At 36.6% G+C, this 23,283-nt stretch overlaps 1 protein-coding gene across 9 annotated transcripts in view; it reads left to right on the top strand.

The window, feature by feature from the left end:
• The window catches only part of TTLL7 (tubulin tyrosine ligase like 7), a 63,361-nt gene extending 41,813 nt beyond the window's left edge, over positions 1-21,548 (top strand). For 4 of the 9 annotated variants that reach the window (XM_085067927.1, XM_085067931.1, XM_085067928.1 and 1 more), the window contains 8 exons: positions 3,063-3,258; positions 3,966-4,246; positions 5,552-5,608; positions 7,151-7,285; positions 8,970-9,050; positions 12,802-12,962; positions 17,264-17,437; positions 19,640-21,548. In XM_085067927.1, the coding sequence (XP_084924053.1) occupies positions 3,063-3,258; positions 3,966-4,246; positions 5,552-5,608; positions 7,151-7,285; positions 8,970-9,050; positions 12,802-12,962; positions 17,264-17,437; positions 19,640-19,760 (1,206 nt within the window). In that variant the 3' untranslated portion in view covers positions 19,761-21,548. Of the gene's footprint in view, positions 1-3,062; positions 3,259-3,965; positions 4,247-5,070; positions 5,530-5,551; positions 5,609-7,150; positions 7,286-8,969; positions 9,051-12,801; positions 12,963-17,263; positions 17,438-17,770; positions 17,888-19,639 lie in introns of those variants that run through there. The other 5 variants (XR_014853736.1, XM_085067932.1, XM_085067933.1 and 2 more) reach the window with 5 other exon arrangements.
• Positions 21,549-23,283: the final 1,735 nt, after the last annotated feature.

Raw genomic sequence — 23,283 nt, 5'->3', positions numbered from 1 at the left:
TAATTAACCATTAATAGGGTACTAAGCCCAAATTGAGAAACCTCTCTTAGTTAGTTTTAAGATAAAATTTGATTAATTTATGAGTAAGACTATGTGCCATGGTCTTTTATAGCAGGCAAATGGATTGTGTAGCTTACAACTATTTAACTGGTACAATACTGTTTGCACTTAGAGCAGAAAGAAAAAATGGCTTATAACCAAAATTTCTCTTTTTTTTTTGTTTTCCCCTGAAATTGGTGAAATCAAAAGGGTAGACAATCAAACTAACTTATCCAGGGAGACTGTTTCTTTTCCTTGCACTGTGAACACTTCATGCTATGCAGGATTTCTACTCCTGCATCTTTTTAATGCTCCTGATACACTTCTCAATCATTTAAACCTTGCCTACAGTGAAGCCATGTGACCAGAGATTTCCCTGGTTGCATAATGCCCTGTGTGCTCCCTTTGAAATACACTTGCCCATGCAGATAGTCCTTGTATCTTTCACCAAAAGAGCATCATCTCTTTCCTGTAAGAGTTAAGGTGCATATGGCCAGTAATGTGGATTTAATTGGCCACCTCTTTGTAAAGAAGCTGCTATGAGGTATGTAATGTCTAAATATATATCTATATAGAAATCCAGTGAGTGAGGCAGGCAGTAGAAATTACTATTGCTTGTCAGTCTGTCAGGTAAGAGAATAATCCAGCTGTAAACCTCATCTTGTAACCACAAAATCCTACAAATACAGAACTATTTGCATATTGAAATAGAAACATATGCAAGACCAAACGAAAAAAAGAGAAAAAGCAACCACAGGACCTGTACTTTCCATGTCATGTTACCCAACACAAAAGGTATTTTAAGAAGGTCAGTGAAGTCTGTCCCCCTTTAACATTCAGTGGCTGCCCTGCTGACAGAAGATACTCTTAGGTCAAATGCACTGCCTTGGGTTGCACTCTTCCTTGGGAGAAAAAAAAAATCCAGCCAGGACTCTGAAAACCAACCAAACAACTGGAATAGTTCTGAGAGAGAGGTATTTTCCTCCTCATCCTCCTCCATACATAGAGACATATATAAGCATCTACATTTACACATACATATCTATACACAGGAGAGGTTGAGGGCTGTGTGATAAATACATGCAAGCTTTCCATGTAATAATTCCATATTTGCTAGGAATTTCAGCCCTGTTTTTATTTGAACATGATTAGGAACTCAGCGTAGGAAAAAGGAAATCAAGAATTTCACAGAATTAAGGTATTTCTTCCTGCAATTAAAATATCACTGAGTTTTGCATAGATGGAGAAATGCATTGTGGAAATGTCCAGTTTATTTGTAGCCTCTAGAGGGCTCCTGACACCTACACACTGTCAGGGTTAACTGTCTGTGCAGGACAACGGACTAAGGAACGAAAATAACAGATATTGTGGAGGAAAGGAGAAATTAATTTTAATTTTAATTCTTTTGGTATAAGATCAGATAAGTTTAATGACAGAAGAATTGTGCTAGCATAAGGGGAAAATCAAGGTGATTAGACTTGCTAGGAAAGGAGATATCTCTTACTTTAAGTGGTCAGTTTACACCCAGATCTAGCTATTATTTTTCATTATTTCTTTTTGTAATTTCTTTGATATTTCTTTTCTTTGTTAATTGATATTGTTTACTGTAGAATGTGTGAGGAACACGTATATGATAAGTGGAATAAGACCTACCTTAAAGCCCCTGTGAATTGTGATTGAAAATGTTTGGTTTACCTTGTATAACTCCTCAGGAATATCTGATCAATATGTCTCCATCATACACAGCATTTCATGATTAGGACAGCTATTTTTAAGAAAGCAGTAAGTGTTGAGGCACCTTACTTTTATCCCTTTGGCAGACAGATACATATCAACATATTCTTTGTGTAACAACAATTGTCAGGGCTCCCCTCAATGCAATATTCTTCTCTAACTTCTCCTTATCTGGTCTAACAGCTTGAGATTGCATAAACATACTTTTAGTTAGTGGCAGAAATCCCTTCTCTTCCTTATCTGGAATAGAAGTTTAGGTATATTCTATTTAGTTATAAAGTGCATCTTGCAGCAACAAGATGTTTTGGGGCTTTTTCCTGTTACCTTCCTAATAAATCCAGGTGTATTACATTATGCTAAGACATTAGGAAAATTTAAATTCTTCCTGAGAGTTCTTCTGTTTCACTTTGACTCAAAGTACATTCAGAAATAATTATATGAATTTTTTAAAAATCTGAGCTTTAATTGTAATCCATTAGGTAGATGAGGCCATCAGGATAGCTTCTTATTAGCTGAGAGTTACTGGAAAGAAAATGTGTAGGAAAAAAAGGTGACTACATAAACCTAGTTAGGATAATAGATGTAATGGAAGATACTTCATTTTTTGAGTGTTACTGATGGTAGATGGAAGAAGAAAATTTTTCTTTTGTAGCTTCTGTTCTTGGATCAGTTTCTCTGTCTCCACCGTTTTGGTTTTGGTCCTGCAGTATCCTTGGTAATAGCACAGGATTAATTAGCTAATGACACTGAATCCCATGTGCATAGGAGGCACCAAGAACCCCCAGCTGTATTCTTTGGTCTCTGCTCTCTGCAGGATGTGGATTAATCACTTTCTTTTCAGAAGGAAAACAGCCAAAGTTCCCTGACATATTTTTCTGTTTCATGTTGATCATTGTTAAAACTGTAGCTTCAGTTATTGCAAGTATCAGTGAGGAACCTGAACTGATTGTAAATGGTATTCTGTATCAATTGATTTATGATTTCAAACCCTAATTCAGTATGTTTGGTAGCACAATTCATACCTGAAATAAAATAATTCCTCCCCCTTCTCTTACTATATTATGCTGCTCTTCACGTGAGAAAGCTTAGTATTACTGTGGAGTGAATTTAATGAAATATTTAAGCAATTATTCTCAAATTTAGGACAAACTTCCAATCTAATTTGGGAGGGTTTACAGCTGTGCAAATCCTGCCTGAATCTGCCTGAATCAAGGATCTAGTGTGATAGTCAGCTGTTTCTTTGGGATTCAATTCAATTTCTTGGGTGTTTTTTCTTCTTTTTTTTTTAGCCCTTGTGTTCAATGCCAGAAAGTGCACAATCCTTAAGGAAATCTAAGAACCACAGCACTGCTAGTAGCTGTGATAGCTGTAGCACTGTGTCAGAATCAGGAGAAGAAACTGAAAAGGAAGACCACAATGAAAAAAAGGAGAAAAAAGTTTCATATGATCTTGAAGAAAATAAATACAAATCTTTGGAACGATCAGGTAAGTTACCTGATCACTTTTCCAAGTAAGTCTGGCATTCATGATAAATTATATTAAATTCTTCAGTCTTTCAGAATTTGTCAACTTCTGTATCTTAGGGTTAAGCACTGCTTAGCTTGTTTCAGTTTCTTTAAAATGTTTTCTAGATTAATAGATATAGTGTGTTACTTTTTGTTTTAGTGGTGTATTGCCTCACAGAACTTTATAATGTAATTGCACATGTGTAGTGCTGCTTCTAAAATTTTATTTTCATATTTATTTAGCCAAAAACTGAATTAAAAACTGGTGTAACTATGCAGTAGCAAATGAGAGATACTGGATCTGCAAATATGGGATCCATTGAGCCAATTTTCTCTCCTGTTTCCATATTCTTATAGGCAGGAAACCACACACAGAAGTCACAGACTTTTTGACCTACAGAGCACATGCCCTCTCTCATAAATCTCACGCGGTTATAGTGGATTGGAGTCTGCCTGATTAAAGCTGAATAAGAGGAAGAAATAAATGTTCCTATAAGTATGTAAATTAGGTATTATTAGGGGGATCTGACACAACTGACTTCTACATATATAGCTGTTAGTCAAGATACACTGTAGTACAACATATGTGCAGACATACTGATCATATGTGTTGTTAGTTAAAAAGACTAAAAAATGGGCATTAAGAGAATAATAAGTAATAACATCATTCATTTAATTTGTCTGCAGGTAGAATGAACTGCAAACCTTCAAATAAAAATGTAAAATCTCCATCATATACGTCCCCCACATCATCCACAGGTCCAATAAGGCGTTCTGTGAGCTGCCCTCGTTCCATATCAATACTCACTATGCAGTCCCAGGGCGCTGAGCAACGCCCTCTTTCAGCCAAAGCATCTCTCCAAATGCAGCGAACGTCCTCAGTCAACAGGTCTCACTCTTTAAATCGTAGCCCATCTTCAGCCAGATTCCCTCAGACAGCCTCCTTGGGAACTATGAACTCTTCAGGGGTGAGTCAACACAGCAGTTGCATTCAAAATGTGTTCCATGTTTCTCTAAAACTCAATAAATACATTAGTAATTCTTGCAACAGAAAACTTGAGGTACTGTAGTCAAGATTATTTTGACAGACACTGGAGAATATAAGATCTCTAGACCTGTATGTGACATGGGGTTAGTGCCAGCTGTGATGTTTCAGTGCTCCTGGTGCAGCAATACAGATGTTACATTTTGTGGAAATGGAAATCTTAAGAGTTTTTGTGTATGGGAAACCTTCACTCCTAAATCGGCTTTTGAAGATAGAAAGGGTCATTACCTCTCTTAAAAATTTTCTGTGATTTGTTTGGGAGCTGCTGGTTCTGAAATATGGGTGTACCTACCTTCAAAATCTTTACAGTAACAAAAATACATCCAGATTTCAAACCCAGTATATACTCCAAGGGTAAATACATTGTGCCAGAATAAGACATTAGTAAGTATTTGTATGGCTGTCCATTGTAGAAGAAGGTGAGATTCATTTTCAACCTACTATACCTATTTTGCATATGCTATATCACTGCAGTAAAGCTCTACTTCCAAAGTGAACACTTGAAAATTTATACAGTGCTTGTGGTCTTCAGGATTTGCCATTGCAGGAACTGACTCAGAGACCATTTTCTTTTTTTATAAAAGAAAATAAAGCATCTTTCATTTGCACCCTCTCTTTGAGAAGACAAGCAACTACCCTAAATAATTAATAGATCAGATTAAACCCTTTTAATTGTTTAGAATTTGTGTGATTAGTTGTACTTCCACAATGTACTTCTGAATCGTGTATATTTTTTCATTTTGTTAGCAGATTGTCATCCTCTTTGGTATCTCCTTCACAGCCCAGGCATTTCTTCCTTTGTGTTTGCATGATGGACCCCATATTCACTTATCCCTAGGCAGTGTTTGCAGGGATCACTCCCCACCCTCATTCAGGATTGCATTGTGTGCTGGTGCCAGAGTGTTTCCATTCATGCTTTGATGCCTGACCTATATATTTCATCACCCAAATAATTTGTCTGGAGATAGGGCAAAACAAATTGGCACTTTTAACCCGTTTTTGCAGCCTCTCTGTATTGTGGTGAGCTTTGATTGTGAGAAATCCTTTTTTAATGCTAATTAACTTGCTTCATAGTATTTACTATCTCTAATCATCATTTTTATCCGGTAGAACGCTCATTGTCTGTTTTGCCTGTGAGGCTTTGTCTAAATGATGAAAAAGGATCCTTTTAAAATTGTGTGCTGACATTTTGTGAAATACTCCTTAACATGGTTTTCCATCTTTAAAGTCAGCTAATAGAATTGGAAAGACATTAAGATTGTGTCTTCACAACAACGTGTTAAAGGTATTTTTTATCACATTAGCTATCTCAAGTTTAAAAAGTACCCTTTTATCATCACGATGTACTCTGAGAGTTTAATGAGACAGTGCTAATATAGATTTTTCTATTCACATTAACTTTATATCAAATACAAATTACTGAAAGATTAAAAGCAGTCTCTCACCATCTGACATTAAAAATGGGCTACTCGCTTAAATTAACATTAGGAAGAAAGCATACTCTCTTTTTCATTGAGAAAGCTCCACCACAGAAATGATCTTGATGTGCAGAACAATTACGTTGGGTGATAGAGCTTAGGTCATGCTTCCTAAAAATGATGTGAATAAAATTACTTACAGAATGAATAAGAACTACTCATAATTTAGCACTGTATTCTGAATGGAACTCTGTTCATAATTATTTTTGCAACTAAGAATAATATAATATATATTACTGCTAGAATAACATTAAAATTGATAAACTGTGACTTACTAAGAAGAAATCATTTGTGCATGATAAAGTGTTAGTTTATCTATCCTTTGGGCAAGAAAAGAGCAGTACACTGCCATTTTTGGAGTCTGCTGAGATCCAAATATTCTAAAGGTAGGGAAACAAAATTTAAAATAGTCCATTTACAGTTGGGAATTACAGACATATTAGTATAGGAGTTATAAAAAAAAGTGGATTTGAAAATATTTGCTATCTTATTATTTCAGCCACATTAACATGTATCAAATAGCAAAGTTTTTTTTTATGTGCTTGGAAATATTTATCACTCAATTAAGTAAAATCATTCTTAAGTGTTTTAGTTGTTACAAGATACAAAGATTAGAAGTGACTAAAAATTTTGAATTTCACTCTTGAAAAAAGTTAAAATTAAGCCCACTTAGTCTTGCAAATATGAAAATGCAAAAGTATATGGAAGTAAAGAAAGAGGATCAGAAATACTTCTAACGAGTGTGTTATGTTTTAAAGAAGACTCCCAAACCCTCCAGAGGTGGTCTTCTGCAGACACTGTAGGGGTTCAGATCAGTGTTTGTCCAAAAAGCAATCATATTTTAAACAAAATTCTGGACAATGGAAGACACTCTCGACCCCTTACTGACCAAAGAAGGAAAATGTTCTTTATAATGCTCCCTGAAATCTTGGCTCAGTGATACATTGCTAGATTATGTTAAATTGTTGAAATGAGGAACTGAAAGGATGCTTTATATGACTAATAATATTTTTCATTATGTTGAATTTAAATTCAAAGTCAGTTATCTAAATTTCAAATTTATACTTTAAATTGTGGGCACCATAAATATTGAATATATGTTTGTTTATTCTTTTTCAAACAAACTTACATTTAAACTGTTTTTCTTGGATTTCTTGATAACTCTAAGTAATGGTGATGCATTAATGTACATGATATATATTAGTTCTGTATTAGATAATATGTCTATGCACTTTAATAATATATATTATGTCACTCTATTTAGAATTTTTTTTGTCAAGCAAACATCTTTGTAAAGTGATTTAATGGCATGCTTGAAATGTTTTCCTCTGCTTCGTGTTGGCTTTTAGAGTGAGTCTTTGCTGCAACAGAAAACAAAAGAGCAAGAAGTTGCTTTGACAAAAGAGACTCTTCTCCTTATCAATGACATGAGAATCAAGTTCCCAGGAAAAACAAATGAAGAATCTGAATTAATTATAGAAGATGTAAGTATCTATAAATAAGAAAGAAGAACAGGCTAGACACTGTTTAGGCTACTGAAATGAAGGAAAGTAAAAAGCTCAGTCTATGATTCATTAGCTCCTATGGCCCTAAAATTTCCAGAGCTCAGGATAATTCAAAAGATTTTGAAGGCTTGGAGCTTTGCATACTTTCTGACCTTACAAGAGCAGCACTGAAAACATTCCTATGTCCTTATAAAATATATGAGAAATAATCAGAAAGGTTAGGAAAATTCAGTTTTTCATTGTGGAGAAAGTTCAAACTTTTAAGTAAGCCAAGAAGAATGTTACAATTCATATTTCATCTGATATTGTTAAAACAGATCCTGACCTGTTTAACTTGCTCTCAGACAGGCACACTAGAGAACTCAGAATGGTATGCTGCAGGCAGAATGGGGGTTTGATGGTCATCAAGAACACCAGTCTCACACTTTTTAGCTCTTGTAGTCTACCAAATCAGCCTTTCTCACATCCAGCATTGTCCTGAGCCTTGTAGTTTGGTATCAAACACTTGTGAAACAATGCCCCACTAAAGGTCAATAAAACCCCCATAAATATATATAAACAGAAATTACATGCCATCTGAATACTTTGTAAATATTTAATACAAAGAAGCTAACAGGATGGAAAAGAATGAAGACAGAAATTCTCAGTTTAAAAGAAAAATTAAAGGATTCAAATTAACACCTGTGTTCTGATGTAGTGAGCACAGGCCATGGTGTGTTAAAATCCATCTGATTTATTATCTGGCTAGAAATGTCCTGAGCTCTGTGAGCTTTCAGAACGTTGATTATGTCTCTAGTAATCTCTGCAGCTACATTGGAATGCAAAGGAATTCTTCTGTAATGATGGCTGATTTGGGTGATGCTGGAAGAAGGCATTCATAACCAGCAGATACTGAGCTTCTCATGCTAGAAGCAGCACTAAAATGCTTCATTAAATGTGAGTGTGCTCAGTGCTGTATGAGTGGAAGTGCTATGCTCCATCTGGTGGTGCTTCCTCACACAGCATCAGCACCTTCCTAGGGCAGAACTCTTAATATTAGTCTGGCCATGACCGGTTCCTGATGGGAAATAACTCATCACGGAGGAAAAAGAATACTGGTGTGTTGGTTGCCAGTGAGACAGAACTTGTCAAAGGTCTGGAGTAGAATAGAAAGATAAAACAAAATGAAAATAAAAATGTATGTTTGCAGCTGGAGCTATTTTGGTAGCACTTTGATATTGTGAAAGGAGAGTGTTGCAGTTCATATATGATTATTTATAGAAAGGATGATTTTCAGGTATGTCTAATGTCCCTTACACAGCAAAACTCCTCACTATTTAAATAGATTAGCGGTTAGCGGTTATGCTTTCTTGAACTTTTCTTACTCTCAAGAAATCTGAGCTGAGTCAGTCAAGACAACTTTCTAACTGCTTTGTATAGTGTATGGTTGTCAGAATCAGGTGGAAAAGAAGGTAGGATTAAACTGAAGCATCACACAGATATTTGCAAATGTTGCCTCACATAAATTTTCAAATATTTACCTATTTCTTATAGAGAAAACTTCTTCTCACAGTGGTCTTTAAGATGCTCACATTTTTAAGCATTAGAAATGCTCATGAATGAAAGACCAGCTTTCAGTTTTTTTCATGTGTATTTTTTATCTTGTGTTTTATGATGACTACAGATTATGGATAATTGGAAGTATCATAAAACAAAAGTGTCATCCTTTTGGTTGGTAAAACTGGATTCAGCAAAGCAACGAAAAGTAAGTGACGTATTTCATTTTCTGAAGGTAATCTAAAGTAGATGCATAGCAGTGTTTCTACTCGTGTTTAGCAGCAGCTGGGAGTGACTTGAGATGCCAGAATACTGGTTATTGATACTAACATATTGTTACTAACATTAATTCTGTTGTAGGAAATTATGTTGCTGTGTTGCTCCAAATTTGGAGAGGCATAATTATTCTGGATTAAAATTTAAAAATCAATTTCTCAAAAAATTCATCTGCAGAAAGAAAAGCAAACAAATAAATAATTAGTGCTTAACACCTAAGTTTAACTAACATTCTTAGAAGTGTATTCACTTGGCAGATTTGATTAGTAAGGGCTACACCAGTCAGCAGTTTCAGACCAGGCATATTAAAACTCCATTAGAGGTAGTGATACTGCACTTGGCTGTTTGAGTATTTGACCCACAGTATTAGAATAGATCATGTTGAATAAAAAATGGACCTACCAAGTAAAAGCATTTTCTCCTTTAAGCATTTTTTCAGAAAGCCTCCAATAAAGGGTGGTTCTGCCCTCTATTTGACTGGCAGTCGTGTTAAACCAAGGGCACATGTACAAAGTCAGGATGATAGGGATTGATGTACCAAGTTGTTACTCACAAAAACTGCACAAGCAGAAATGTGGACTTTTTGCTCTTCTTGCGAGGACATCTTTTACAACTTTAGGAGACTTATAATTCCTGAAGCACTAGTGAGCCCTTCATCTTTGCTTTCACTGGAAATGATTTGCCTTTTTTTAAAACTGCTTTTAACCTCAATCCCTTCAAGCAATCAGATAGTTATTCTTAGAAGGGTAGTTTATAAAAACGGATTAACTTTGACAATGACATTGCAGCTGAGGACTGCCAAATGTCTTTTGTTGATTTGAAAGAAGTATGTTTTATATTCCAATGAGGTGGGTGAAGGAGAAGTGAGCAAGGTGGAGAATATTTATGCAAGTAAGGAATCTGTCTCAAAGGTACCTTTCTCAACTTTGTGAATTACAAAACAGAATCTCAGTCCCCTTCACTCTTACTGGGAAATTCTATCACACAAGAAGAAAATATCTGGGCAATGTACTACATTTCATAATGTTCATCCCTGACAGCTGTATTTGCTTAACAATTATTCAACACGATGTAGAAAAATTAAACTCACGCTCATATTCGTAGTGTGTAATATTCTGGCATTACAGCACAGCTACAGGAGACATTCAGAAGCAAGTTGAGAGTAAACCAATTAAATCAATTAGTGTTAAAAAGAAATTTAACCTCTAAGACTTGCAAGAAAAAGAGACTTTTGTATGGGAGGAGTTATGACTGCTTCAGGTTGCATCACTTTACTTAATTTCTTTTAAAGTGTTTTGATGGTTACCAGAGGTTTTGAATATGCTCTTTCATAACATCTTGTTCTGTTACACCTAGATAATTTGTTTTGTTAAAGCAAATGATGTAAATTAAACAGAAAGATGAAGGCAAGCTGGGGAAATTAACTTAGAAAAATGAAGATGTAGGTTTCATGAAGTTCCAGCCCTTGTGCAATGCCTTGTCTCTTTTCTTAAATGGATGATTGAAGCCATGTTTGCAAATTAAGGACAATTAACTTGAACATTTCCTGCTCTGGCATATTGGCAATACCAATACAGTAAAAACAGCAAGAAAGATTTTTCTTCTAGAGTACCTGGCAGCCTGTGGCTTGCTCTAAGATGTTTAGTTCTTAGTTTTCTTCAACTCCAGGTGCTACAGTAAAACAAAAAACTCTACATTGGCATCATTGTTCTTAGCTTATGTCTTTTGGACTAGTGAGAGAGTCTATACAGGGTGGAATTGTTCTTTTTCACACAGGGAGATAAATTACTGTTAGTCAGTGTAACACTGCAAAGAAATGAATGACCAATCCTTATGTGATTTATGGAGTAAGTTGGTTCAGATGGGTGTGGATGACCACAGACATTGGCCATGTGTGTGGGAAAGCCTTGGACAGGTGAGACACAAGGAAAAGTGCTTGAGAAGCATGAAGACAAAAGGCTAATGGTGCTAAGGAAGTGTCTGGAAGTCTGGACCTGTTCCACAGGCATGGGGCAGTCCAAAACCTGGGTTTAGCTCCTGCTATCACTAAAAAAGATCAGCACCCTTAGGTTTTAAGATCTTACTCTTTCTATCTCACTCTTTGGGAGAAGGAGACCGTGGGCGTGGATTTTAGTGCATGAGACACCTGCATTCATAAGGATTCCCAACAGAGAGGACAGTATTGTATTTACAGTGGGTTATTATGTGCATGGAATTAGTGCAAGACCTGTGCATGACTAATCCTAGGTCTTCAGAAAGAGTTTAAATAACACAGAAAAAACATATTACATCAAGGCTGTCATTATTAGGTATCTATAGATTTTCTGCCCATTAGGCATACTACACAGCTTCCTTGTGCTATTGCAAGCATTTTGTTTATTTAAGCTTTGTTTCTTTCACTGTGTCCTGTCAGACTATTTATAAACAACAGTTTGTTATGCAGGACCTAAAAATTGCAATTCCACACCATGCTTCCCTACTTTACTGTTCCACTAAATCTCTTTCACCTTTTGAGAGCCACAATTCACCATGTGAATCAGTTTGTCACACATACCTGAAAGTTTCCAGGGAAAGCATTGTACCTTCTAATTTACAAAATCTTACACCAAATCAGCAAATGCCTCCATCTGTTTACCAGCCACTTGAGTCTGATTGGTTTTTGGAAGATGCTGTTATGCAAAAGAGGCAGAGAGTGTGTTTCCTTTAAATGAAATTATGTTGATTTAACTGGGTTTTTTTAATAGTTACATCCACATTAGGCTTTTTTGTAGGACAGATTTTACATGTTCAGGGTGCCAATATGGGGTCTAAATACTACTTTGGTCACAAGACTATTCCCAGACTTATTGATAGTATTTCAATAGACAGGATCCTAGACACTATGGAGCCTGATTCTCTCCAGTGATTATGAAGGGAACGTAGAAGACTGATTTAGGAGAACATCCAGATATTTAAAAGCAGGCACGAGGAATCCCATCTTCCTTCCGTGCCCCAGTTCAGTGGGATGTGCAGAGGTGTATCCATGAGGACTCTGATAAGTTGGATGTGCAGCTGTCTAAGCAATATACTGAATGCAGCTCAGCCTTTATGCTCTTACATTTAAATGTTGTCTGTATGTAATAAATCCATGGTATGTTGATAAGTTTTTTATTTTAAATATCTTGCTGATTATTTTCTTTCTTACTGATTTGACTACACTGTCTCCTGCCAGGTAAACTACACTGGTTTGATCCAGGGTAACACTGAGCTTAAACAGACATTAAACCAAAGAAAGTTAGTAGTTTTTCAGGACGTTTTAGTTCTTTAAAAAATAGATGGCATTTTAAAAGGGAAAGGAAAAAGAAGATATATAATATTTGGGTTGTTAATTAGGTTCCTTCTAGTCTGTAATTGTGTCCATTTTTTTTCTTTTTACTCTTGTCATTTAAATGAGCTAGTATTGAACAGACTGAAAAAATAGAAATTAACTTATGTAGCAAAAATAAAATATTTGGATTTGCCTTTGCAAAATGTTATTGACAGAAAGAACACAAAAGTTAGCTGATGAATGCACAGAAATGAACCACAGACCTCTGCAGGAATGTATAGCTGTGTAGTCATCTGTATGTGTGCAGGGCATCAGCCATCAGCTGGCTTTGGGTTTTGCAATATGTCTTTGATTTCCTTGGAATGCTCTTTCCTAGGTTTTGGATATAGTCAGGACAAGTGTTCGTGCAGTTCTACAGCATGTCTGGAAAGCTCCAGACATTGAAAATTTACATCTTTACCGTCTTTTTAACCGTGTATTTAATCGCTTGCTTTGGAGCCATGGTCAAGGCCTGTGGAACTGTTTCTGTAATTCAGGGTAAGCCCATTTTTCTTTTCTTAGTCTCCTTCATAACTTCACAATGACAATCAATGCTGGCATACTTTGTTGCTCATATTCATTCACAGGAATGCTGTAATATATTGAACTTGTTTTAAAGGCATCTGAAGATATATAGTAGAATTCTAGCAATCAAAGTCAACCTTTTCAGAAATGGAATCAAACATTTACTAATGTATTTACAAATATACTAGTATAAGGAAAAATACATAATATTTGAAAGTATTTGAAAGTCAACTCTTCTACTGGATGGTGCATGATTTTAAGGCCAGACTACTGTGTCAAACGTGGACTTGCCATCAACAGAAATCACTGTCATATCTCGTAAGGGAAGAGTTCAGTCACAACTGCAGCTGATGTCTCATGCCAAGTGCAATGTCACTTCTGTGATTTACAAATAAATTTCTGTGATTGACTACATTCACTGTTTCCCATACTGGTAGAAATTTAAGTATATGCAGAATATGAAATGTCCACCCACAAGTAAGCAGATGTTTTTGGTTTGGGTAGCAAATGTGAGTTTTCTATGGGGAAGTAAAGATCTGGACATACAAGTAAGTTCAATAAACTACACTTCAGGATCAACATTCCTGAAATCAAAGGCATGGGTAGAAAGATAGAATTGGGGGATCATATCAGGGGCACAAAACAATTCCTCCCACCCACCAATTTATTAATAAAAAAAGAATATGGATTTTTAAATACAAAATATATTGCACATAAAAAAGGACATTTTCTCTGCTGGTATATAAAATGTATGAAGAATTGGAAGGGGTTTGATTAGGTTGCATAAGGTGTTCTAAGAGATGTATTGAAAATGAACTACAACAATTAGCATGCTGCTGGATATTGTATGTACAAAGGAATCAAGGTTGTTCACATACAGTCATTTGTCACATGTAAAGAACTCATACAATAGCCTTGTTAATTGTTTCCCAACAAAATGGATAACAGGAAGAGGGATCTGAGTGGCCCAAAAGATCAACAGGTTTTTTACCATCATCTTCTCATTGCTGAAGGCTTGGTTTTGTGTAAGCTGTTAGGAGTCTTTAAATTTTTTTCCTTTCTTCATGCTAGCAGAGGTGTGTGAAGTCTTGAGTATAAGCTCAATTCTTTTGTTGTCATAAAACATTGCAAGTGGAGCTATTCTTTGACAAAGATCTATTTCCTTGTAAGGAGTTACGTAAAAGATTCTAAAAATACTGTAGAAGTAACATATAAATGCCCAGTATGTGTAGTGATCTCTCTTCATGTAATATACTTAATACAGAATTCATGGAAGAAAACAAAAAGGCTGTTTGCACCTTGCCAGTGTGTTGTTTATTCAGTTATAAACATCCTTCTTGGATGGATGACAGCACCTCCGTAGCAAAGGCCAACTTCTCATCACTCTTCCCTAAGAGTTCATTGTGCCATTTTAAAGAACACATTGGAATAAACATAGGGCATGTGTGGAATTTGGAGAAACTTGTTGGGAAAGGGGTATAAATGTGCTGATTCAGAAACAAGATTACTAAGTGGAATATTAAGGGGTGTAGTATGTTCACTTTTCACAAGACACATGTCTTGGGAGAAGAGTGGAGCTAATGGCCTTAAGGTTTCCTTTTGCTGGTTAGATCCTAAGTATGTGCTATTTTAGTAAAAAGAAAGAATGAAGAAAATCTCTGTGAAAAAAAGGAGATGTAGATGGTTACATAAAGCTACATTTCTTTTCCTGTAAAATAAACAATTAAAACTAATCGGAGAAAACTAGTTGATGCACTTGACTTCAGATGGTTATAAAAAGAATAACACATAATTGACCATATTGCACAATCAAGTATAATACTCTTTTTTATCTGGTGAGTAGTCTGGGATTTCTTACTAATGTATAGAAGCTAAAGTTACAGCATAAGCAATTAAACTTAGGAAACCGAACTCTGGTCCCTGCTGATTGCAGTATAATGGAGAATAAACTGAATCTGTCTAACACATGGAGATTTCACAGGCACATTTTGAATGAAAATTGAAATTAAAATTCGTGTGCATGTTTCCAAATCTCAGCTTTTGTTACTAGGGTAACTATATAGCACTAGTTCAGCAGGCCACATATTATTTGTCACTGAAAAAATGTCTCTTAACTGTAGAAAGGTTACACAGATTTCAGAGTCCAGAACCTAAGGAATTTATCAGGAAAGTTTCTTCTACAGGATTTCTGAGTTTTATGGATTGAATTATAATATAATTATGTGTAGTAGTATGAATCTGTTGAATGAACGTAATACTTAGACTTTCATCTTGCTACTTTCTACCAACCATCATATGACTTCATGAGGAAAGACTGAGGACAGTGGATTAATTTGCATATAAAAATACATGTGGACAGCTCCCAGACAGAAAACTGTCGCTGTTGAGCCACTAGCAGAGAAGAAAAACCCGGATTCTCAGCGTAGCATAGAAAAGAGAGATTTATTATTTTGAATCCAACCTATATAGGCTTTTCAGAGGTCACCCAGATTGGTCAGTCAGAAACCTCCCCCTAGGCCTGATTGGCCAGGCCTGAACTGTCCAAATCTCGAGACACTGTTCTAACAACATCCAAACTTTATCTTTTTTTATAAAACACAGAAGAAGTTCTCGTGGGAAAGACCTGTGCTAGCCACAGAAAACAATTGAGAAAAATGTATTAAAGAAAACTAGTAGTATGACTCAATGATCTTAAGAGGTCATTTCCAACCTAAATGATTCTATGATTATTCAGTTGGTGAAATTAAACAGTTTTGATGTATACAAACGATACTTCTTAAACAATTACATTAATAATAATAAAGAAGAAAAGCTTGCCTCACTGAAAATTATGTTTGCGATGAAAATTCTGTAGGACTGAATGTTTTCAGCTGGAACATACCATCTAGACAGAGGAGCCAGGCTGACAAATTAGTTAGCTATACATACAGCGCATCTTTTAGCCATTAATGGTCTTACTTCCATCCCAATCATAGAATCATCAACTCATACAATGTTAAGGGTTTGGAATGGACCTTGAAGATCAGCTAGCCCATCCATGGTCAGGGACACTTCCACTAGACCAGGTTGCTCAAGGCCTTATCCAACCTGGCTTTGCGCACTGTCAGGGTTGGGGCATCCACAACATTCCTGGGCAACCTGTGCCAGTGTCTCACCACCCTCACAGTGAAATGCAGCCCAATTTAAAAAAATCTCACTAGGCAGGAGGGAGCTTGCTGGTTCTTTAATGTTGTTTTAAGGACAAACTTTCTACCCTGGCATTGTGAAATCTACTGCTGCTCTCTGTGGGCAAGGCTAAATCATCCTGGATGCTATGTTGAAGCCAGATGCAGCAAATTTTCCTCACTCTGTGAAGTGCTTTTTTCATACACAAACAAAAAACCTCAAGCTTACAAACCATCTGTGCTACTGGATTATAATTTTGACCAAAAAAACTCTTCACAAGCACCATGTTGCCTTTTAAAGCAGATGGAATCATGCATAATTTGGTCAGAATTTTGCACTAACAAGAGTGTTGAGGTGTATGCAAAGAACTGTTTATTGTAGTCTTCTGTGCTGAAACACACCTGGTTTATATCAGTGTGGTAGGGTTTGGTGGCTTTTTTTTCAAAGAAAAATGGCTTCTTAAGAAAACATAAGGAATTTTTCTATAGAGGTACTTGGCAAGTTGCACTTAATTGTAGATAACCAACTCCATGTGACTAGAGGAAATAATGAGCAGCATTTGACTAAGCTGAAAGACTCCTCATATGATTTTTTGGATAAGGAAGCAGAGTCCATACTAATCTGTAAATAAATTTCATATTTGTTTCTTAGTATCACATACTTACAATAAAAGTATTATTATGCTGTGTAGACATTTAGTAATAATTTATTACTTTTATTAATCCTTTAATAGCATAATTTCATTCAGGTGGTAGCCTGTTAAAAAGAATAAGTGGTTTTTGTTATTCCTGTTGTAAGACAAATATACAATTTCGTGACAGTAAATCTTTATGTGCTAAACCTAAGTAATGGCTCTATAAACACTTTAGGGAACAAACCAAGTGAAAAATGGCAGTGGACATTTCCCATATAAAGATTAACTTCTTAATTTGTGTTTTGGACTCAGCATCTGCCAGTATTTGTGTTAAATAGTATAGACCTTTCCTGTACACAGGCCAGGTCATGCTTTTTCTCTTGTTCCTCTGTTGTTAAATCTGATATAAAGCAGTAAAGCTCTTAGATTGCAATTTGTGACAGAGAACATGAATTTGTTTCTTTTTCCATAATAGGAGCTCTTGGGAAACCATATTCAGTAAAGGCTCAGAGGTGGTGACTCCTGAGCAACTGCAGTGTTGCCAACGAATAGTACAGCTTTGTAAACACTGTCTGCTGGTAGTTTACAAACATTCATCAGATTCAAGAGGGTCCCCAACTGGAATGAGCTACCACTGGGATGATACAAGGTATAAATTTGAATATTTTCCTCCTAAATTATAAGTATGAAGGATAGTACTAGAACAGGTTTCAGTCCATGTTGCTACCACTAAAGTTTTCTTTATGTCTGGTTCACTTTGTATTTAAGGAAAAAAACAAACTCTCCAACATTTCCCTTGATCTTGACTTTCAGTCATTCTAATCTCACTAGCCCACTCATCAGGTGCTACCAAAAGAAAACTTGACATACACATCCTGTGTGAAAGAAGTTTTTTTAAACTCTTGATTGCCTACTGCCTAAATATCTGCAGCAAAGGCTTTCCATAAAGTGAACTGAAAATTTCCTTTCTTCCCCTTCTCAGATCCCTCAAAGTCACTGTTTCCAGATTTGCATTCCTAGAGGTATCCTAACATGTCAGATACTTCTGGCTACATTCGCAGTGGGATGCTATAGGGGCACAGCTCCAGCCAAGGGTCAGGTAAGTGCCATCTGATTTACTGTATTGCACAGTTTTGCAAAGTTGATTTCCAAAACCTATAGATTGAAAATTTTATTATTCCATCTTACGGAGCATAAATATATTTTCAAACCTTGCAAAACAGCATCATATAGTAAAAGAATTATTTGGCACTTACCTGATTCACCATTGGCTGGTTTAGTTCCCTAAGTGGATACAATAGGGGTTATAATATTATCAGTACAGGGATTACTGAGAATGCTCCAACTGTGGCAGTCAAAAATTTGCAATTCAACAGTCATAGATGGAGAATTAAACGTCAGTTTTAAATTACTTAGGCTCCAAATTCTATACTGTTTTAATTATTGCATGTATAAAATTACAAATGTTTTGTTTAGATAAAGTATCTTACATATATTATTATATAGAAGGGCTTTGTGAGTTAAGCATGTGAAAAACAAATTTTTGATCTATTGTCTGTTAAACTTGTTTTATGACTTAATTGCTTACTTGATATATCTCAGATTAGTTATTAGTTATATCCAATAACACTGGATCCATGTGTTATTGACATGTGGACCTTAAAACACTCTAACATAATTTAAAGCCAACCAGAAACTGAATTTGTTTGATCACAGCAAAAGCAGAAGTATGTTAGCCACAAACCAATCATATTCAATATTAACATCTACTGAGCAATAGCAGGAATATGGTAAAATCATTTCGATTAGCTAAGACTAGAAAACCTTTAAGTTTTTATTGCCTTTACTGTTAATACTGCAGAAAATTTTACATCATGACCAACCACAAACTATTCAAACTGATCAGATTACTCTAATGTACTGCGGCTAACAGGCTTGCATTTGGAATGCAATGAAAGGGATGGTCCAAGAGAACTTTCTCCAGTTTCTGTATTTCTTTGGGTACTGAATGGAAGTTATTTATAAATTTCACAGGCTAGAGGAATCGAAGCCCTCTATATCCTAAATGTCAGTAATGGCGTGTTAGGACAACTCTGACTGATCAAAGTTACAGTTTTTGTATTACTCTCCATGAATGTTTCATATACACATGGATACAGCAATGTGCTAGTTAACCATGATATTCTGAATCTGTGAAATGAAAGACACATATGGAAATAAATGCTCTTGTTCATTACAGCCCACAGTTGTAATTTTAATTGTAAATTGCACTACTTTTCTGGAAATGGGAGAACCACAATACTATTTCACTTTTCACTTAGATTTTTAATGAATCTGCACTACTAGTAATATTTTTCTCCATAAAATCATGTGGTGCAAAAAAATATCAGAGTATAATTTAATAAATGTATGAGAAGTCAAATTTTTCAAGACTGTATAAAATCTAAATTGAAGAGCTTTGAGCTGGAAACCAAAGCTGAAAATCTGTTTTGGTCTCTAATAATTTTTTTTTTACAATCCAACTTTTTAGAACTGGTTAATGTCATTTGCAGTTTTTGCCCAGTTTAAATTAAACAGGATTCTATTGTTTATACAGGATTCCATTGTTTATTTATTTCATGGCTTGAAACATAAAGGACTGGAAAGATGTTTGGTCCTCATACAACAGAGTTTAGATGCCTTTTCTGAGTTAGCCTGTGCCTATTGCACTCTGTGTTTCATAAATAGTATTTACTGTACTGAGTTTCCTGCATACAACGATTATAAAGTCTGCCACATTCACAACTAATTCTTTTGCTCTTGAATGTTGCTTTGTCTGTAAACTTCGCTGTATTTTTCATATCCTTTCTAGGTATTTATTGCCGAGACCTTCACTGTTCATCCTGAAACCATCCTCATCCAAACTTAGCTGCAGTTCATCTGGAATGCCTCGCCCTAACATTTTGTTCACACATAGATACAGTCACCTGTGAAGTAAAAGGAAAATTGCTGCTTGTAAATAATAGCACTCAATTTCTTTTTTGTTTTTTTAATTTGTGATGGAGCTAAACATAAGCACTGTTATATATTTCCTACCATCATATTATGATAAAATCTAGCTGAAAACCTACTGTAAAAGCATAGCTTTTCTGGGAACATAATAAACCTTGTTAAGTTGTTTACACACACATGTGAATGTGTAGATCTTGCTAGGTTTATAAGTAATTCCTTCCTACTAGAAATGTTATTTTTGCTGCAGAATATATAAAATGGAACTGTTCCTGAAGATTCTATTACAGTATTACATTATTTTGTAAGTAAAATACTTTGACTTGAAAATTATTTATTGTAAACTATATTATTTATTGTCTCAAATGTAATTTATCCTTTAACAAAGCAGATAATTTAAAAAATCTAGTAGAACAGTAAAATTGTAACAGTCATCAAAAATAATATGATCAGTTCTTGGACCTGTTTAAAATAAACCCCAAAGCTCTGCAAGCCAAACCTAAATCAGACATATTTTTATTTCTCCCCCAAATTGACAAGATCTATTTAATGCTGCTATTTTTCTTAAAGGACATGATGTAGTATCTTTTAGCCAAAGCAAAGGCATCTACTACACAAACAGTAAAATATCAGTTTAGGCATTCACTTCCTAATTGGATTCTCATAATAAAATGGAAGCCAATGTTTGTTTCCAGGTTTTCACTCACATTACCTATATCCTGTGCCTTTAGGTTTCCTTTGGGAGCAAGCAGTCATCCTCAGCTCCACATGCATGCATAGTGCATAGTTTTTCTGTTACACTGCTTAAGTGGTAAAGCAGACATTTTTAGGAAGTACTCCAGCTGTAATGTATTATTTCAAACTTAAACTAATTGCTTTGTTGTAGTTTTTAGCATGCAATCCAGTACCAACTGTAAAATGTATCTTTGCAATGGACAGTATTTTCTAGATTGCTGACACCTTTAAATGTTGGAAATTTAATCCATTAGAAAGCTCTCGTTCAGGTCTAGATTCCTGGGGCTGGCTGAACAGCACAAAACCAAAATGAGCCAGAGCAGGAACCTAGTATTAACAGGATTTGTAGCCTGAAAACCTCATTGAGGTTTTGCTACATACAGCCATTCATCCCACTCAGCATTGTGCCATGTGAGCCTTATTCATTATAGAAATAATTATTAAACCAATCAGTTAATCTAGATTTAAAAATTAATTAAGTTTTTTAACTGAGTAAAGAACAGAGTAGTTATTATTTACCAAAGACTTGTGTACTTATAAATCATTTAACCCTGAAATGTGTTTGTAAATTATCAATGTATTTCAGGTATACTTTAAAAATAATTTGGGGGCTAATTATCCTCAGGAGCAAGTATGTTAGTGTTTTTTGATATCCAGCAATTTAAGACAAATTTAAGAGACTTAAGAGATTTAAGATTGAAGTTGTATGGGAATAATTTTTTTAAAAGTTTTAGTCATAGGATATATAAAACTGGGAATTTGGTTGAGATTTTTGATGCCTGTGCTGTAGTGCCTCAGCTCTAGAACTGCAGAATATATAACAAGAATATTTGTTAACCATTAAAAAATCCTCTTGAGATTAGCCAGATCAAAGAAGTCTTTTGGTTTGGTTTGGTATTTTTAATTTTTGTTGTAATACTAGTTCAGTAATACAGTATGTTCACATTAATTGTATATCTCTTTTGGTCCATACATTGACTATTAAAGCATACTATGGTTATCTGTAACACCTAATAAAAGCTGTAAATTTTCTCTTATTGGAGGAGGCTTCCATTGTATTCGGCTTTTGGCCATAAGGATAAGATCAGCTTTCAGCTTTGCTTGCCAGACTCAAACAAAGCTTTAAGATAGGAGATTCACATGTCTTTTCTCTCTTTTTTTTAATAAACTGCATTATGATTTCTATTCTCAAATGCCAGTGCTGGGCCAGGTCAGTCTGTACAGAACACTCTGCCAAAAGAAAGAGGGCTATTAACCATACCTATGGACAGATCTAGGGAAAAAACACATTTAGCATGTACAAAAGTGGACCAGATGGTGGTTTACGTCTGACATTATTTAATATATTTGTATTTCTGACAACCTTTCCTGAAGTGCTCCTGTGTTCCTAATGACGTGTGAATCAGTACCTTCAATAAACATCCTGCTACACTTTGCTGCAGCTCCTCAGAACCAGCGTGTGTGCTCTGCGGGTGGATTACGGGCTGCACCTGTAGCCCAACGCCAGGTAGTGCTGCAGGTGGAAGCATTTACCCCTTCCTCTGCCAAACAGCAGCAATTTGCTTTGTTTCAGACCAGCGGTGCTAGTAGGCCTTAATGAGGGGCCTTGAGCGGCTGGGGCAGCACGGGCAGCCTGCTGAGCAGCCTGTGGCCCCCGGAGCTCATCGTGGCCGCTCCAGCCAGCCTCTGCCTGGGCAGCAGCAAACGCATCGAGCGCGGAGCCGAGCGCAGCACCCGCAATGGCTCTGTAGTGCAGCGGCACCCCGGGTGTTTCCAAGCGCTGCGGGAGCTGCAACGCGAAGGAAAACAACATAGGAAAATGTTACCAGCGGTTGATAGTTTCCTGGTTAAGACACGACTGAAATAAGGCAGCGGGTTGTGTAGCGGTGCAGCAGCGCCTGGAACGGCCCGGGGCAGGCCCAGCTCCCGGCGCCTGAGGGCAGCGGGGCAGCGCTGAGCTCCTCCTTAAGCTTTATCAATAACGGGACCTCCGCAAGCCCCGCTGGCGGTCAGTCAAAAACATCGCCCCTTTTTGTTTATTCCCCGCGACACGGCTTTTACATTAGTTAGCAGAGAGCAGCTGCAGCGCCGGCAGTGGCCGTTTCGGGCCGGGAGCGGCCCGCGGGGAGACCGCGCAGGTGAGGGGCGCTTACAATCAGCGTTTAAAATTACATCCGAGCGGTTCCTTATCTGCTCTAGGAATTCCAGAACAAATTCACTTGTATATATGAAACCTCAAGTTCACGGTTTATGACTTATCCTCTGTATTCAAGTGAAAATATTGAAAATGTGCCCAGAGGGATCGGGACAGGCTGGTCCGATCGGCAGAGACCGAGAAAACGAGGCTCAACAAAGAGAAGTGCTGAGTCCTGCCCTTGGCTCACAGCAAACCCTGGTAGTGCCACAGGCTTGGGGCAGAGGGGCTGGAAAGCTGCCTGGTGGAAAAGGACCTGGGGTGCTGGTCAGCAGCTGCTGATACGAGCCAGCAGAGGCTGAGAAGGCCAGTGGCATCCTGGCTTTTATGAGAAGCATCATGGCTAGCAGGACTAGGACAGTGATTGCCCACTGGTACTCAGCACTGGTGAGGTACCTATAGTGCTGTGTCCAACTCTGGGCCAGCCCCTCAATGCAGGAGGGACATGGCCACGCTGGAGTGTGTCCAGTGGAGAGCAGCAGAGCTGGGCAAGGTCTAGAGGGTCTAAGTACTGTGAGGAGCAGCTGAGGGAGCTGGGGTTGTTTAACCCGGAGAAGGGAGAGGTCAGGGGTGGCCTT

This window comes from Lichenostomus cassidix, chromosome 8 (genome assembly GCF_008360975.1).
Source record: "Lichenostomus cassidix isolate B80296 chromosome 8, HeHo_3.0, whole genome shotgun sequence".
NCBI classification, from domain to species: domain Eukaryota; kingdom Metazoa; phylum Chordata; class Aves; order Passeriformes; family Meliphagidae; genus Lichenostomus; species Lichenostomus cassidix.
The sequence above is the reverse complement of the archived record's forward strand: the minus strand, read 5'-3'. Positions and strand labels throughout refer to the sequence as shown.